Consider the following 17,254-nt stretch of genomic DNA (forward strand, 5'->3'; position numbering starts at 1 on the left):
CAAAGCCTCGATAGGTATACCTGTGATTTCGTGAATAGTGTCTCTCAAAGACTGCTTGTCCCCCAGCAGATCTCCCTCTTTCGAATAGAACGCCACCGATGCAGGAGCAAGCAGTTCCTGAAGCGTCTAGCCTCTAGTGAACCACTTGCTCTTCCTGAAGGCCGGCTTCCACCTCCGGCTTGATTCACTATCCGCATCAGGGGTGTTGCACTCAACGTCTAGAAGGTATACGTAGCACTTCTTTGCGTTTTGATACCAGCGGAACATAGAGTTGATCGCTTCCTGAAGTTCTTGGCTGTTCGTCTTGTCGATGCAGCAGGTGTCTACCCAAAAATAATCCAGCCCATTGCGCTTGGCTTGCTGAGCGCAGAAGAATATCTTTTGATAGCCCTCCTTGACTTTCGCATCAACTTCCTCTATACTGCTATAGTGCCGAAGGTCTTTAAAGGTTGCCTCCTGCCCACCCCAGGTGTGTGACAGGATCGCATATGAGGGAATCTTGTCTCCGATCAAGTCATCGGTCCATTCGAGCCTCCCCTCGCCAGTAGTGTATAGCAGCCGCATTAGGCTGTGTATCTGTCCGTACGCGCGAGCAGTAGAAGGAAGTCTTGGAGCTTCGATGCAAGCTGACGGAATCGACGGCGCGCGGCAGCTGGCTCGCGTAGGACGTGGAGATCGTAGCTATCGGGTCGTTTCGAATGCTAAGTAACGATTTGCTAAGGTAGAGGTGAGGTAGACTGTCTTGTTGGGTCAGGCTGCGTGTCCTACACCCGGGGCAGGAGGCGCAGCCCGCACGCGCCGTGACGTGAGGCTGGCTGGGCAAGGCTGACAGCGCATGATCGCGCGACAGCCACCGTGCTGCAAACCGAGAAGCAGTTATTGCCTAAAGACGCGGTCTAATAGTGTAGAAAGCGCGAGTTATAGGTCGTTGTTTCCTGTAAGAGGATGTTGGGATGTCTGTGTATCGCGTGCTATTTCGTGCAAGGACACACTGGCTACAGAGAATCTGCGCCGCTAACTATCGTAGGGCTCGGAACGCAACGCAGCGACAATAGCGTTAACAATCCAGAACATCTTAAGCAACGCATTTGTCTAACGCCAGCAAGCAACTCTAACGCGGACAACGAAATACTATGGATGTGCATCATGCTAAAAGCCATGTTCACACAGCCATCGCTTACCCAATCGCAACCTCGAACTAAAGCAAAGGCCAGGGCACCCTCATGCACATCCGCTAGGCCTACTTTGAGAGGCATACGCGACTAGCACAGCGCTGTATTCTTTACGATAGAATACAGCAGGCGATAAGAACGCTAATGCAGGCTCATGCATGCTAAGCGATGTTAGCGTATCCCGCCAGCTTAGGCGCGTTCCCTGAGATCTCCTGCTTCGCACTACGGGGCTGCCGGCATGCTCGCCCTTACATCGAAGCGATCTTACGAGCCTGGGAAGTTGATTGTCCTACGTCGCGCTTTGCGCATAGCCCTCCGAGCGCTTAAGTAGTCCTTAAAGTCATTGATAGACAGGGGGGTATCGCTATCGAGCTGATTAACGACGGCAACGAAACGATCGACATTACAGCCGACATAGCAGCAATCCATATCGGACGCTAATGTGCTTGAAGAGCAACGGCCTTACAATTATAGTAGACTGATAGCAGCTTTACAAGCCCGCAAATAGGAGGCGCCGAAGCTCCGAATTGCCAACCTGTCTCGCGACATAGTGTGTCTCCTCACTTAGGGACGCACCTTATGTACGTAGTCAGTAGCCTTGGCCTCAGCCTGAGCCTCAGCTGAACCCCGCCCACGCTGCGTCGAGTCGCAAGCTACCCTTCGTATCTACCCACACAAAGCCGGTGCGGCCCAAGCGAGTGAAGCCGCCCCAAGCCGCGGACATGAAGCCATATTTCTTGAATTGCCTGACCTAATAGCCTATCATCAAAAGGCTACCTTGTGAGCGTTTCCCAGATGGTCCACCAGATATAGGTTTCACGGAAACCAAGTCGAACGAACTCCAAGCTCTATAAGCTTCAAGGAATACGCTCAAGAACTGAAGGTAATACCCAAGACATCAGAGGATATCCAGGCCTATCGCAATTCTGTCCAGGATGAGAAACGCAGACAGACTGGTGAGCTTGACCATATTCAAAGGTCTTCCCTCCGAGGGTGTTTACTAACCTGATCTCAGTCATGCGAGATCTCACCATCCTGTACAATGACTTGACAGAAATTTTTGATCAGGATTCAAGAGAACTAAGAAAGAATGAGGATTCAAAAAACGGAACTGTGAATCCAATCAATATCCGAGCGTGTACTGAAAGAGCAAAGAGTTTAAGGGGTCGGCTTGAAGCGGTCATACCTACCGACGCAAACACACGTGGTACCGTGTAGATTCAGCAGGCTGTCGGTTCCAGATTGGACTGGCGTTCGAGCACATGAGGGAAGATTTTGCTTTGACTCGATCACTAGTATCTGAGAACACTTGAGACAGATTACGATCTGGCTTGCCTGTCGCGAAATATAGAGACAAGCGTTTGGGGTATCTTACGGCCAAACATGGAAAGTGAGCCTCGGTGTCTCAAGGTCGAAGAGGGATATCAGAGTTGTTTCCACAGAGTATCACTCTTCATGACCGCGCAAAAGATCGCGTGCATCGCAACATGTAGGGGCGTTTACAGAGGGATTCTAGTCGTGAGTTCTGTCTTCAATATGGCAGAATTTGGAAAGAGGCTTATGCTGTGTAACACAAACTTATTTCTGTGGATAAGACTTGACTGATGTGATCGACAAACGTTTTCGAGATATCTACCTAGGTAGCGCTGAGCTACAAACAGCGATGTGTGCCAGGTGTGCCAGTGTGGTGAATAACAGTCAGAGAGAACAACCATGTACCTGGATGCTGATGCATGGCTCAAAGCACACGATTCTGGACGGCAGCAGGAATGATATGAGCAAGTCGAACGTAAATATAGTGCAGACGCTGCAGGACCCTAGGACCTTTTCGCTAGGAGCTAGTCCAGCTGAATCCTTAGTCGGCCCCACCCTGCACTGCAGCGGCCTCGCATCCGTAGCTTTCAACCACCACGCGCCCCAAAAACCATGCCACGACACCAGGGAAGTCATAGTTCACTCTTGTACCTGAAAAGCTTCTATATTGCGGAGCGGCCGAGGATCGTTGAACTCGCTCGCGTGTGGCTTGCGTCAACACGTGCCTTCCAGGGGCTACTCCAATCACAGGACACGCCACGAACTAGGGTTCATCAATAGCGCGACTTGCTCATCTTACTTCGACGTCCCCTTTCCCTCGTAGGGTTTCGTGCCTTGCACATGGCCTGATGCGGACGACTTCCGACTCATCGTCTTGCTGAAGCGCGAACGCGATGAACGCCTTGGTGGCTGTCATAAGGGTCTGGACGAGGCTATCGTGGACTCTGTATGGGAGTATGCAAGCCACGTCGGAACCATTCTGTAGAGCGAGAACTTCTTCTCCAGGCAAAGGTAGGTATAAACCTGTGGCTTCTCAGTTTCTATCAAATCGTCATCTCGTTTCACTCTCTACGAGCATCCCACCAACAGTCATTCTCTTGCTCTTTGGTTAGTGATAATAGCACACTCTTTATTGCGTAAATCTTAATTCTTAATATCATTCGCGATGCGTTGGAATCTTCTCCTTCCTCTTGCAGCAGCGGCGACGCTTGTCGCTGGCAAAGTATCAACGAATGCGCGATGCGGAAACGCTTACAATGCCTTGCCCGGTGGTATGAGCTGTACAGGCTCGCAATGGGGTAACTGTTGCTCTCAATATGGTTACTGGTAAGCACCTGAATATAGAGTCCGCATGTTGTCCAGGCAGTCTAACAACATCTTCGCAGTGGCAAGACGAAGGATTATTGCGGAACTGGTTGTCAGTCATCGTTTGGAACCTGCAACGGCGTTGTTACATCCACACGCATTTCGACAACATCAAGCCGCAGCATCGCCTCATCTACCAGAGTAGTCTCGTCAGTGGCACCGTCTTCTACTGCAGTAAAGGTCAAGGTCACGACGAATGCTCGCTGCGGAAACCTGTACGGCGCATTACCAGCAGGAATGACATGTTCCGGTGGCAAATACGGTGACTGCTGCTCTCAGTACTCATACTGTGGAAGCTCAAGCGCTTACTGCGGGACGGGTTGTCAGCCTGGGTTTGGAAAATGCGATGCCGTTTCTTCGAGCTCTGCTATCAGCTCTTCGACTCTCGACTCCTCCAGCTCTCTCAGCAGCTCCAGCTCTAGTAGCGCTTCTTCCTCTAGTCTGGTTCTAATCTCCAGCTCTTCGACCAGTGAGTCGACTACCAGCACCTCATCTAGCGAGTCGTTGTCTAGTGAGTCCTCAACGTCAACTCCCATCCCGGTCACCTCCAGCACGTCCTCCGAAACCACCATCACTTCGACCTCTACCACCGCGACCCCGTCGCCAACTGCCGATGGATTCTGTGGTGTTGAAGGATACAATGTTGTCGGTTTCCCAGTGATGGCTACCAAGCCTTTCACGAGCTTAGATGCATGCTTAGCAGACTGTAAGGCAGAGAGCGGATGTGAGAGTTTCGTCGTCATCTCAACCTCGTGCCACCTCACCAGGATACCGATAACTAGCACCAACGTTATTCCTCGACCAGGTAGCGGCGTAAAGTTCTACAACCGTGATTGCGTAGCCGACCCCTTGGCAGCCACCACCCCACTCGCCACACTAGCAACATCTACCGTGCCTACCTCGACCAGCATTACCAGCACATCTACATCTACCGTCTGCACCCCCGCAGCGCCAACGGTATCCTGTGTCGCATACCCCAACTGTCCAAAATTCACCGCAGGTCTCGCAAACAGCTGCCCTTCCTACGGCGCGCAATGCCAAGACAACTACTTTGTCCGCTGCGAAAATACACCAGCTCCAGGCTCCCAAACTATCCTTGAACTTCCCAATATCTCAGTCGACGAGTGCCGTCAAAGATGCGACGGAATCGATAATTGCGCGGCCTTTTCATACAAAGCTTCCACGTGCTATTTGTGGAAGTCTATCAATGGGTTTAATTCAGACTCGGCGACTGTATATATTAGGATTTGTCCGGCTACTACTTGCTCTAGTGCACCGGTTCGCCGGGGAGAAGAGAGGATTAGCGCTTTACAACGGTGGCGGAAACCCACTTAGTTTTGATATGTAGGATGATAGTGCGTAGGCGGATATGGTACAAAGAAGTTCTCTTCTTCTACCTTATGCTCCGCCAAGAGTCACAATGAAAGTATACAGTGTATTTTTCACTACGATAACCATCGAATATAAATCTTCCCCGATCTTGAATCTTTCTTCCTCGCACACACACGTAACCTACATGCATTATCGAGACTCAAGATGTCTAGCCAACCGAGTTCAAGCCGTCTACTAGACCTACCCAGAGAGCTCCGCGATATGATATACGAATACGCACTCACTGAAGATCAGGGTCTCCTTCTTGTTGAGCGCGACGACACCCAGAAGAGTTTCAAGGGATGCCGACCGACTGATCCCAGCACCGAGTCCAACTGCCTCAAATACGTTTGTCGTCAGCTATACTACGAAACTAAAGGCTTAGGTCTTGGTCTGAACGATCTTACCATCCGCTCGGGATTTCGGGAGCAAACCGAAGATTTTATTACATTCCTTGGTACATGCTCGGTCGGCCAGCAACAGTGCATTCGGAAAGTCACTCTGTGCACTAGATACGACCTTTTCACTGGCTCCGAAAAACGTGATTCGGAGTGGCCTTTTGGTCAACTGCTGCAGATGAGCGCCTTCCATCCTCACATCACCTTTCACCTGTATCTCGCCCACCTCCATGAATCCTCCAGGGGCGACTGGTTCATTCATGAAGCCACCTTGTTGTACTATGCGAAGCACGGTTTAGATGTCAAGCATCCCACCGTCAACAATAGATTACACGGCTTTTGTAAGGAGGGGCATTTTTTCTTACCCAAAATACCCAACCAGATTCGGGTGTTTCCTGGTGCGGGACCAGGCCTTATTCACTGCCCACCTCGCTCCAAATTCACACCGGGCAAGTGGAGCGAAAGGGAAGTGACAGTCTTTCGGGAAGAGATTGAGAAGTGGTGTGGTGAGGGTATCTGAGTACAGCGATGAAGACATGTCCTAAAGGTATGCACTTGGCTGGTGCGCTACAACCCTGACTGGGAAACACTAGCATGTACCTTCAAGGCAGTTTTTTGTAGTTATATGGGTCGATCATGATGGGTAGTACAAGTTCTATGTCGCATAGCTAAGCAAACATAATGTAAGACAACACTTGAGGATCTATAAGTCAACAGTGCTACTGATCTTTATACGTTCTCTTGATAAAAGTTAATGTAGGATGCAGGACAGAGCTTAGTATTTCTGTACCTTTCTGATACTTATCTGTAGTGAGGCAAGGGGGAACATATGTTCCAAAGATATACTTAAACTATGTATTATCACTCTGACAGGGAAATATTAGCGTATGCCTCTAGGGCAAGACAACATTCACATAGAATTGCAGCGGATGATAAGTTGTTTGATGATAATGTATTGAGTATGTACTATATAAGCATACTCTTGCATTGTCCCATAGAACGGACAATCATTTTGAATTACAACTGATAAATTTTAGGCCGTCACAATCCACATCCAAACGTGAATATAGTTCTTTCTCCATCGTAGCCTCATTCATACAACGACCAGCCATTTAAACCTGGTTCTCGTTGCGCTCAGCCGGCTCCAAGATACCGCCGTGGGTACCAGCCTGCTCAGCCTTGCTAAAGGTACGACCACCAGCACCCATGTGCAGCCTGTCGGTGTCGACGAGGCCGTCCTTCTGCAGACTCGACGGGTCCCATTTGGCGGAAGTGATAGGGTTGACGTGGATCATGTACATGGTGTCGATCTCCTCGAGCGAACGGCCCTTGGTCTCAATCATGAAGAAGTAGACGATGATGAAGAGCAGAACCAGGGAGACAGCGAAAACAAGACCGTACAGGTAGTTGATCTCATCGGTGATGAGGGTGGAGCAGAAGGAGATGATGAAGTTGAAGAGCCAGTTGGATGCGGTAGCGAGACCCATGCAGGTAGCGCGGTAACGGGCAGGGTACAACTCTCCGACGATGGCCCAGACAAGGGGTCCCCATGTAGTGGCGAATGCGGCAATGAACAGGCAGGTGAAGACGATCATGACGTTTCCAGCCGCAGGTGTGGTCTGGGGAGCATTGCGATCGAGACCGTACTGGCCGACGAAGGAGTAGATGAACAGACACATGGCCATCCACGCAGCACCGACCATCATAGCCTTGCGGCGACCGACGTTCTCAACGACCCAGAGACCGAAGATGGTGGCGACGACGTTGACGGTACCGAGAATGATGGAAGTGACGTAGGAGTTCTCGAGACCGGTGGCAGAGAAAATGGTTGTTCCGTAGTAGAAGAAGTAGTTGGCACCAGTCAACTGCTGACCAGCCTGGAGGACCATACCGAGCAGGGTACGGTACAACATGCGGGGACCGGTGAAGATCTCGTGCCATGGGTGGTCACCACCGGCAGCCTCAGCCTCGAGCTTCTCCTGGATCTCGGCGATTTCAGCGTCGATGAAAGCACTGTGGGGGTCAACACCGTTGAGACGGGCCATGTTGGCGCGAGCCTCATCGACCTTGCCCTTGCGGTATGCGTAACGGGGAGACTCGGGCAGAAGCAGGATGGTGCTACCAAGGATGATAGCCCAAAGTGCGGAGAGACCGTTGGGGATACGCCATTGAGCACTGTTAGTGTAGTCCTTTGATGTACCGTAGTTGACCATGTACGCAGTCCAGATACCGAGTGTGATGAACAATTGGTAAGAAGAGACAGTGGCACCACGGATGCGCTTGGGGATCGATTCAGACTGGTACATGGGGACGACGGTGGAAAGGGCTCCGATACCGAGACCGGCAGTCAAGCGACCCATGGCGAACTGAACCCAGACGTCCTTGCTGGTGATTTCGATAATGACACCAGCAATGTAGAAGAAGGCAGAACCGGAGATAGTGAGACGACGACCGAAGGTGTCAGCAAGAGGAGCTGAACCCAAGCATCCAAAGAGAGTACCGACGCTGATAGATTGTTAGACGCGCTTCTTGTGTTCGAAGACAATTACTTACGCTAGCAGACCGACAATAGCACCAGAGCGGGTAGCAGAGAACTCAGCGTTCTCACCGAAGCGTTGCTTGAAGTCGTCCATTTCGAGGAAACCAGAGATCTGTCCAGACTCGTATCCGAACATGAAACCACCAATACTGGCGACAGCACCGAGGATGATAGCAACGGCAGGCACGCGGCCCTTGGGCTCAAGGTCGGTGGCCTGCACAGCAGAGTTACCCCTGGAAGGCGTCTCCGCAGGAGTACCAGTGGCTGGCGTTCCCTTCTCGTGTACCTCCTCCTCAACCGCCTTCTTCTTGTAAAAACGCGACAAGACCGTCATGTTGGGCGCGTTGTAATTAGGAATTGATAGAAAATAATATAAAGTGTCGGTCAAAGATGAGCCGGTCTGCAGCGCGGGGTAGACTTCTCAGGAAACCGAGCTGGAGAGAAGCTGGAGAAGAGGAGACCAGTGTGGACTTTGAGGAGAAGGCTGCACCGTATAAATAGCAGAATGCATGCGGAGACGGGTTTGTAGGGTCTATTGACAGTGGAGCCCCAGTGTCAGTCTCATCCGCATATCCATACGACTAAGTTTTTCCAGAACGCCCTAGGCATGGAGGCGACAGGAGGCACTCTCGCACGAGCGCCCTGGCAACGGAGGTATGATGACATCGCATCGTGAAGCTGGAACCGACAATGGGGCAGCCTGTCACGAGTACGCTCGAGCCGGAGAGCTGCCGGTTGTGAATTTTCTTCAAAGTCGCGCAGTATCGGAATGGTTGGACACGCCGAGAAGCACAGACGGTGATAGTGCAATGATCGGCCCACCGCACCTATTGCAAGTACACGACGGTTCCAGTTCTGGGCAGTTGTAAACTCGTTCGTATGGAATACCATTCGTGATCTCGCCCAGGCATCTCCAAGAATAACGGCGGCGAACGTTTGCCCTCGCGTGGCCACCGTATATCGTGATGTTCGTGGTACGCGCGAGTATCGGCGAGCTACGCGATCCGAAGTATCCAACGCTGGACTTCACCTAGCTGGCCTATCAGAACGTTTGGGGCTACCCGGGATGTTCCTCATGCAGGGGCATAGACGCGTCTATAGTGCAGATGAGGCTGACAAGTGCTTTATGTCACCCAACATATGCAAGAGGTGTACGCACGGACGGGACGGTTCTCACTAGATGCCGCAGAGCCTCAAGTCGCTTGGAGCGTTGAATCCGGTTATTGAGTCCAGAAGGTCGTCATTGGATGGAAGCCGGCGCGACAAAGTTATTCTCCGGCCGGTGCTGCATATTTTGTTCCTAGTCCCTGGTGATTGGTACGCCTGAACTTCTGCATTCGAAAGATGGGGGTGGCCGTTCCTGCAGGACCTATCCAAAAATCCGCGGAGCGCGGTATCTCATGGTTCACGACGTCATATGTCTCGCTGGGGTCTTTCCTTGCTGGCAAATTCATTCGCATTCCTCGACGATGTCCATGGTATCAACTTGGCAAGTTTGCCCGGAAACGCCGGTCTTGGCCGACGCGCAACAAAAACTCATCTCCGACTCCGAGGTTGCAGCGCTAGCGGCCCGCTACGCGCGAGAAAGCGTGAAAATCCTGAGCCAAGAATCGTGAAGTTTTTGACAAAAGAGGGTCCTGGTGGATCATAGCGAGAGTGTCGCGAGATGAGCAATGTAATCTGTGCCGTTTTCCAGATCACGATGCTTTGTCCAAATTGTGAAACCGGGTGATGTTCGGAAGACCGAGGGGTTACCGGTAGATGGGAACGGCAATGTGTGGGATAACAGTTGTGGTGCGCATGTGGGGAGACATGTTGATGGAGTCTCCAGATACCTCTGCAATAGTTAGCTTTTACTCCGTGTTATAGTAGAGGGATTCCCCATGGGTCATGTGTGTATGGGGTGCTGGTCGCAATGAACAAAAGTAGCATGTTGAGCCAAAAGAAGTAAATACACGTACCTGTGTCAACCATTGGAATCAGCGCACCAAGCCCAGAGAGCACTTTCTCTCAAGCTTGCTGCCACCATGCTGCCGACATTCTGGAAGAGCCAAACAGACGTGTCACCCCGTGGGGAGCGAGACCTCTTATACAAATTGCTTCGGACGCCTTTCCTCCGGCTGTGGAGATGCCTCGACTCCAGAAAGGCGCCGATCCACCAATGAATGATGTAGTCCCGTGATGAACGAGCCGGCTGCCGTTTCTATTGCCTAAATTACCGACTCCTTTGAGCCCTCTTTTACGTTTTGCTTGAGTCGTTCAGTGCGCGAAGGCTTCCCGCTTGTCGGATGGCATGCTGCTTTGGGAAGAGTCTAGGCCGCCTTCGCGAAGTGCGATACTGTTGTGAATGTCGCGTTCGAGCTGTGAGGGCGGTGATCATCCGGAAAAGACTGCTGTGAAGGGAGATGCTCAGTTCGATGCAGTCTTGACGATTGTGTGCATTGTTCTTTTCGGAAGCTGCTTTGGTGAAGGGTGTGTTGGCCCTTCTTCATCGGATGGGGCGGGTTGGGGTGTGGAGAAGGAGGCTCTGGGGTAATGCGGATTAGTTATCGCCAAGCGCCGCTAAACACCAAAATGGAGATACCGGCGTGCCTTCAGTTGACGAGCATCCTATTTGTGAAATGACATCCTGTATAGAGACATTCAACGTGGCTTTGAAAGATCCGTATTCCTCAATGGCATCGACGTACAGAACTTCACTCAGCTGGCGCGCTTGACGCACAAACTCTCCGTCGACGAACAATGCGCACCTATTTTGAACATTGAACCCGGGCAGACCGAGCTTGTAAGACGGCTCGGCGTGCACGTTCGATCCCTACATGTGGATACTGACATCACGGGATGGGACACTGTCAGACAAATTTTCAGTTATTGAACAGCCATTGATTGACGAGGAGCATTTGTGAACATGGTATCGAGAACCCGCAGGTCGCTATTGGCTGTCAGCGTGGACATGGCTGATGTGCAGGTTGAGTAGCCAAGAGTTTCGAGAAGACAGTGCCCTGAATCTCTGCTCTCAAACTTTTGCGTGGCCCAATAAACGAGATGCTGACAAAACCAGGGTGTACCAGACAAAGTATCCGCAGCTTGTATGTCGTATGTGTCAAATTCCGTGTGCGTACCATTCCCTGATTTGCGCTAACCAATTCTCAAACCCCCTCTTCTTTTCTGTTTGCGAGTACCTTAGTTCGGCTTCGTTGTAAGAATCCTGTGGAAAATATTTGAGGTTATCCGGATAGCGGAAGCCCTGTTCGAAGCTCCCAAAACCGTGGCGGGTCGTCATTGCTCGTGCGACTTTGTCAACGTCGCTGGTGAACGTGGCATCAACGTTGAAACTCACCCTCTTTCCTCGTAAGATTAGCTGAATGGCAGCTCCAGCGACAAGGAGAGCACGGCAGCCTTGAGTGATTCTTAGACTGTTCGACAACACGATAACCTCGAGGTGGGGGTGTGCTTCACACAGTCTGACATGCTCGTCGAACATATCACTATCTATGAAGTAGTAGTCTGGTTGATTTTTGCGACGATCAACTACCATTCGACGAGGATTGGAGGACAGTCGAACTAGGATGCGAGCATGTTCAGAGGTACTCTGGGGATTTGGCCCTCCACACAACGGTTGAATCTGGAGATGATTGGGGTAGACAAAGACCGACTCAAGGCGGAGAAAGACTGAGTCAAAGCGGTACGTGAGGATTGGACTGCAGATAACATCACAGCTCCAAGACACGTGTGTCCAATTAGATCCCCTAGTCTCGAAGCGGAGCTGCCGGCAAGTGTGCACCAGTCCTTTCACGGCATGAAATCGCCTGATCTGAGCTGCAGTAGGCAACTCATCTTCACTGAGCCCCACTATATGCAGCGGTCTTGTCGTTTCTAGTGCGTACTGATAGATCGCATTGCGTATCTCGCCGGATAACATGAGCAGTGGACTCTGAAGCTGGACGAGAATCGGATTTGAAACTGGTAGACACGCTTAGAAACTGGACAGTAGTGAGAGAAGCGGGCCTCACCTGTGCGCTTCCTCTTGCGACTCTTAGTCGCGTTGGTAGCGGGCATGTTCAAGTTCGCTATCAGGTCTTAGTGTAATCGTCGTTTGTGCACTGGAGTAAAGGAAATTCGTAGGTTGTCGCACACTGTTAAGTTTTGTGTGACTGGAACAGTCACGAACCATGGTACGATCAGGTGGATTGATTTCTCCGAACGACCCACTTGATGTAAAGAAGCTGATCTCTCAGGACCGACCATATGGGATCCTCTGGAATCGAGGTTAAGCCTAGCGCTAGACGCAGTGTGTCAACGTAGCCCAAGAGCTCATCTGGACTATAAGATCCTGAATGGCTCAATGCATACATCAGTTCCCGAAGCAGGTCCAATGGAGAGAGTGTATAATTTGGCCTAATGTTGAGTTTCTCACGCTCTTTCTCGTTGATCAGAGCGAGAAGTCCGTACGCGCGATCTCGCACATCAGCGCACTTCATTTTTATACCGAATTCGTCGAGGTGTCGTTTGAGGGAGAGCTGTTCGGCACGTACGTTTCGCACTTTTCTTCCCTGCAATAGTTGCATGGTGCAACTCTCTGCGAGATGAGGAGTCTTGAATACCACATACACCAGCCATTTAATCTTTTGTGGATCGACTGAATCCGTGCCGCACCACATATCCACACCTTTTGCCAGTAGGTACTCCTGCACGACCCAGAGTCGCTCCCAATACTCGATTTTGCATAGCTCTTCCAGGCCTAATCGCTTATGCTCCCACTCATGATCATCAATTGCCTTCCAAACCAATTTGAGATTTTCGTCAATCTTCAGGCTGTGCATGTCATGGAGAAGTTCGGCGATGAGTGGAGTTGACCGACCGAGCCAGACTAGGACTTTCTGTGCTCGTGAGTATATCTTTCCCATCATTGCGACTTGATGATTTCGTTCCTCCACTTGCGACTGGTCAATGCATATAGCATCAATCCTAGGTAGCTTTCGGGTCTCTGGCTCCTTCGTTCATCGTCCTTCCATTCAAGAGATATCGTCCGAAGTTTGCAAGATATCCGTCCCTCTTCATCACGGACCAGATTTTCGATCACTCGAATGTTCGTGCTAGAAATGTCTCGATCTAATGGCACCGCTTCGTAGATACTGTTCATTGTAATGCTTCCAAAGATCCCAATCCAAATGAAAAGGGTATCGAATAGGGAGTAAAAAGAAGGATGCAAGGTGCGACAAAGTAGCATCATATGGATATGCCTGTGCCGGCGGCAAAGAGGAGATGAAGTGGCGCAGAGTGTTGGGCTAACACGTCAAGGCCGCACGCCTTGCTCGCGAAGAGAGAACAGCGCTCACCGGAAAGCCGCATATCTCCAATTGGTAGGCGGCACTGCCCGCATAGCCTTTCCATGCTGTGTCACTGTGCTTTTTCGCGATCTACCAATCAGACTGGGGTGCAGCAACGATCCCACATCCCTCTCAACTTCTCTGCCTTGGATATTCGTGAACTCAATAACCACCTTGTCATTAGGGAGATTGTTACAACCAGAGCAACGATGAGGTCATCGCGCTTTCGCAAAGGTCAAACCTTGGAGATTTACTAAGAAGTGGAATGCTGTGTATATGTATGGGGCGCTCTTGCCCAGCACTAAGACACGATTAGCACCGTGCACTGACACACGCACCTGTCGCGCCCTCACTCTACGCTGCGATCTGCGCTCTGCACTCTACATGCCGCGCGCAACGTCCTGTCCTGTTTCTATCAACTAAACCTATTCGTGACTGGTGCCACTTGCGCACTTGATGAAGATGCCGATACGACCTACCAGAGTTTCACTGTAGCGTGTTCATATGTTACGCGGCGCCCTCAGCCAGACCGAGAGGGGAGCTGGTATGTCTAGCTGGATTCGCTTTCACAGCCACAAATGATTGTGGTGGCTTGGGAACCGATGGACCACACCGGCGAGGCCATATCAACAGGGCGGGGAGTGGGCAGCATATGAGGGTGCAAGAGTAAGCGTTTTGTGCATAGCTGACTGCGCCACCGCTTGCCAACCGATATAACGCGCTGTCTGGGATCGAGAACTGCGATAGCGTTCGATATTCATCTACATGGAAGCGCATCCTATTGCAAGCGTGAAAGCCACAAGCACTTTGCGCGATACTCGGAACATACTTTGGCGAAGCCTCGAGGATCGAAACGTGTCTCAGCCTAGTGTACAGCAACATATCTCTGCCGCAGACGCCAATGTAGCTCAGCCTCGCGCGCATCAACATACCGCAAACTCGTGAGCAGCGAAGTGGTCAGGCACTTCAGCATGGCAGTAGGATTCGGGGTTTCGGTAGGAGATCTCATCGCCGTAGGAAAGCTGGCTCACGACATCGCGATTGCTCTGAGTGACTGCCGGGGTGCTTCTGCGGAATACCGTTCCTTGATCGAGCTTCTCGATTCTCTGAGGACATCTCTCAACCTTATCAGTAACTTCGTATCAACTTTACCTATCACGTCGTCTTCGCGAGTGAACCAAGCTTTCATAAGTGGTATTCTGTTCCATGCTGGATGCTGTCACAGGTTACTGAACGAGTTTGCTGTACGTGATCCGTCATACTGAAGTCATTTCGTTCTGTCAACAAAACTCACCAAACGTGTAGGCGGATTCCCGAAAGTACACTCAAAGCTTGCTGAACGGCCAAGGCTCTAAGGCGAAAGTTGCGTTTCGGAAGATCAAATGGTCTCTTTACAGCGCAGAAGATAGCCGACGCTTGGAGCGGAGATTAGGCACGCACATGGAAGCCTTCGATCGCTACCTCCTCGCAATCAACATGTGAGGGATACTGGGACACTGAAGCACGGATGCTGACTTTTTGACGTGTAGTCAAACTGAAACTAACTTTGCGGAAGAGTCTCGAGGACAAGTCAATCAAATCTCCGTCACAGTGGCAGCGATATACGATACGGTCCAAACCACGCAGAAGATGATGCCCAAAATGCTCGGATATCCATGGGAAGGAGACGTCCTCTCTTCGCATGTTCACATCGAGGACGTGTTGGGTAGACCATTAGTCCTCCCAATCATGCTTTGTCGTACAAGACAAACGTTGAAGGACACCATGAGAATCATGTTCTCTGATCACCCCGGATTGAAGGAAGTAGTGGACGGCAATTTCGAGCTCGTCGACAAGCAAAATCAGCTGACAATCTTCGATGGCCGCGTTGACACGCCTCAAACAACAAATTATCGTTCTCCTTCGAATGCTGTTCAACCCGAAGCTAAGCTGCTAATGAACATCTTGCGTGTAAAGACTGTTCATGCTCCAAGGGACTCCTTAGTCGCTTCCGTTGAAACCCTGGAAACTTGCCCACGATGCGGCTTCGCAACTCCTGGTCGGCGGTTTAGAAAATGGTAGGTACATACTCTAGACTTACGGACTCTAGCTGACCCCCATAGCGCGAATTGTGACATGAACTTTAAGAAGTCAGTGCGAGAGTTCCTTGGAGAACCAGCGGTGGCGGCTGGTGTTGAAGATTGGCCGGATGATCCACTTCCGCGTACAATACTTAATCCACCACCCATAGACTACGCACCTACGAAACCACCCAACGCTGATATGGAGGCTGAATATATTCAACGCGTTCATGAAATTGCGGTGTACCTAGTCCCATCGTGGTATTATAACTCCGGCAACTTTGGTCAATCAAGGCTTCCCTTGATTCAGGCAGTTGGCCAAGGAGATCTCCACTGGGTCCGACAAATACTACTGAAAACCGATACCGATCCAGATACAAGAGATTACCAAGGTTGGACGGCTTTGCAACAAGCCTGCTCTATCAGGGTCGATTCTCCAAAGAGTAGAAACCAGGAAGCTATCGTCAGGCTATTGATATCGCAGGGTGCAGATGTAAACGCTGCTCCTAGCGACTTTTCCGGCAGAACAGCTCTGCAAGCGGCGTGCTATTCTGGAAACGAAAGAATCGTATATCTGTTACTGGAGAAAGGTGTTGAAGTCAACGAAGATGTTGCGCCCGTCGGTGGACGGAGCTCTCTAGAAGGTGCTGTTAAGGCAGGTCATTTTGGCATCATCAAGGAACTTCTCAATCTGGGTGCAGACATCAATCAAACAGCTAGCGAGGAACATGGGCGCACCGCGCTGTCGACTGCGGCTGAGCAAGGCAGTCTCGAGATATTCGATTTTCTGATTGAAAATGGGGCAAACACACACGGGTCTGCTGGCTTATTCGCCTTGGAAGCGGCTATACGTTGGAATCAGCTAGGCGTGGCAGACCGCCTTCTCGAACAAGATCTAGACGTCAATTCTTGTGCCAATGGCCCCGCCCCTTTGCATTCAGTAGGATCCATTGAGATGTTAAACCTGCTAGCTGCCTACGGAGCTCGCTTTGATATACCCGGCTCCGAAGCTTCTGGACCTACAGCGTTACAACAGGCTGCACAGTGGGGCAGCCTCGATCTGGTCACTGAACTCGTACGCCTGGGCTCCGATGTTCATCTTCCTGGAAACAGATATCATGACGGGAGTGCACTCCAAGCAGCCGCTGCCAAGGTCTGGGTTGATGTTGAAGAAAACGTTGGTATAATGAGCTTTCTCGTCGAAGAGCACGGCGCGGATGTCAATGAGCCACGTCCTGAAAAGAAGGGATTTACAAGTCTCGAAGCAGCGTGTCGTGCAACAGTTATTCCTCACAAGCGCTGCAGGACAATTGATAGCGTGAAATTTCTGGTCGAGAGAGGGGCCGTCATTACACCTTTCACGCTACATGTGGCCGCCGCCCGAAACCATACCGAACTACTCGACTATCTCCTGCGAAACGGTGCGCGCATTGAAGATATTAGCAGTCCGGCCCACATCTCAAGCATTGGAGAATATACGAATAACTACTGCGAGTTTGGTCCGACAGTCATCGAGACTGCCAGATTCAATGATCATATGGCGCTTGCAGAAGCTCTGGAAAACTGGTCACCATCGAACCAGCTAGAAATGCGTACAGACGAGGAAGATGCAAACTGACTGTTTAGATCTTCGATTTAAGAAAAAAGTGTGAACCATCGAGACAAAGAGTGATCATTGCATCTCTCGACGACACGACATCTAAGA

At 50.9% G+C, this 17,254-nt stretch overlaps 6 protein-coding genes across 6 annotated transcripts; 3 read left to right on the forward strand and 3 right to left on the reverse strand.

Annotated features, from left to right (window-relative positions):
• Window positions 1–126: 126 nt before the first annotated feature.
• AA0111_g2071 (hypothetical protein) lies at window positions 127–564 on the reverse strand (the record flags this gene model as incomplete). Its single annotated transcript, XM_028647802.1, has 1 exon — window positions 127–564. The coding sequence occupies one exon, from the start codon at window positions 562–564 to the stop codon at window positions 127–129; it is 438 nt and encodes a 145-aa protein (XP_028510185.1).
• A 3,087-nt stretch (window positions 565–3,651) lies between these two features.
• AA0111_g2072 (hypothetical protein) lies at window positions 3,652–5,186 on the forward strand (the record flags this gene model as incomplete). Its single annotated transcript, XM_028647803.1, has 2 exons — window positions 3,652–3,812; window positions 3,872–5,186. The coding sequence occupies 2 exons, from the start codon at window positions 3,652–3,654 to the stop codon at window positions 5,184–5,186; spliced, it is 1,476 nt and encodes a 491-aa protein (XP_028510187.1).
• A 201-nt stretch (window positions 5,187–5,387) lies between these two features.
• Window positions 5,388–6,140, forward strand: AA0111_g2073 (hypothetical protein; the record flags this gene model as incomplete). Its single annotated transcript, XM_028647804.1, has 1 exon — window positions 5,388–6,140. The coding sequence occupies one exon, from the start codon at window positions 5,388–5,390 to the stop codon at window positions 6,138–6,140; it is 753 nt and encodes a 250-aa protein (XP_028510186.1).
• Window positions 6,141–6,732: 592 nt separating this feature from the next.
• Window positions 6,733–8,493, reverse strand: AA0111_g2074 (Hexose transporter 2; the record flags this gene model as incomplete). Its single annotated transcript, XM_028647805.1, has 2 exons — window positions 6,733–8,125; window positions 8,174–8,493. The coding sequence occupies 2 exons, from the start codon at window positions 8,491–8,493 to the stop codon at window positions 6,733–6,735; spliced, it is 1,713 nt and encodes a 570-aa protein (XP_028510182.1).
• Window positions 8,494–12,340: 3,847 nt separating this feature from the next.
• On the reverse strand, window positions 12,341–13,069 carry AA0111_g2075 (hypothetical protein; the record flags this gene model as incomplete). The annotated part of the gene is made up of 1 exon (XM_028647806.1): window positions 12,341–13,069. The coding sequence occupies one exon, from the start codon at window positions 13,067–13,069 to the stop codon at window positions 12,341–12,343; it is 729 nt and encodes a 242-aa protein (XP_028510181.1).
• A 1,391-nt stretch (window positions 13,070–14,460) lies between these two features.
• Window positions 14,461–17,167, forward strand: AA0111_g2076 (hypothetical protein; the record flags this gene model as incomplete). Its single annotated transcript, XM_028647807.1, has 4 exons — window positions 14,461–14,733; window positions 14,795–14,967; window positions 15,019–15,546; window positions 15,592–17,167. The coding sequence occupies 4 exons, from the start codon at window positions 14,461–14,463 to the stop codon at window positions 17,165–17,167; spliced, it is 2,550 nt and encodes an 849-aa protein (XP_028510184.1).
• Between the last annotated feature and the right edge of the window lie 87 nt (window positions 17,168–17,254).

This window comes from Alternaria arborescens, assembly GCF_004154835.1.
Source record: "Alternaria arborescens strain FERA 675 chromosome Unknown contig_4, whole genome shotgun sequence".
NCBI lineage: Eukaryota > Fungi > Ascomycota > Dothideomycetes > Pleosporales > Pleosporaceae > Alternaria > Alternaria arborescens.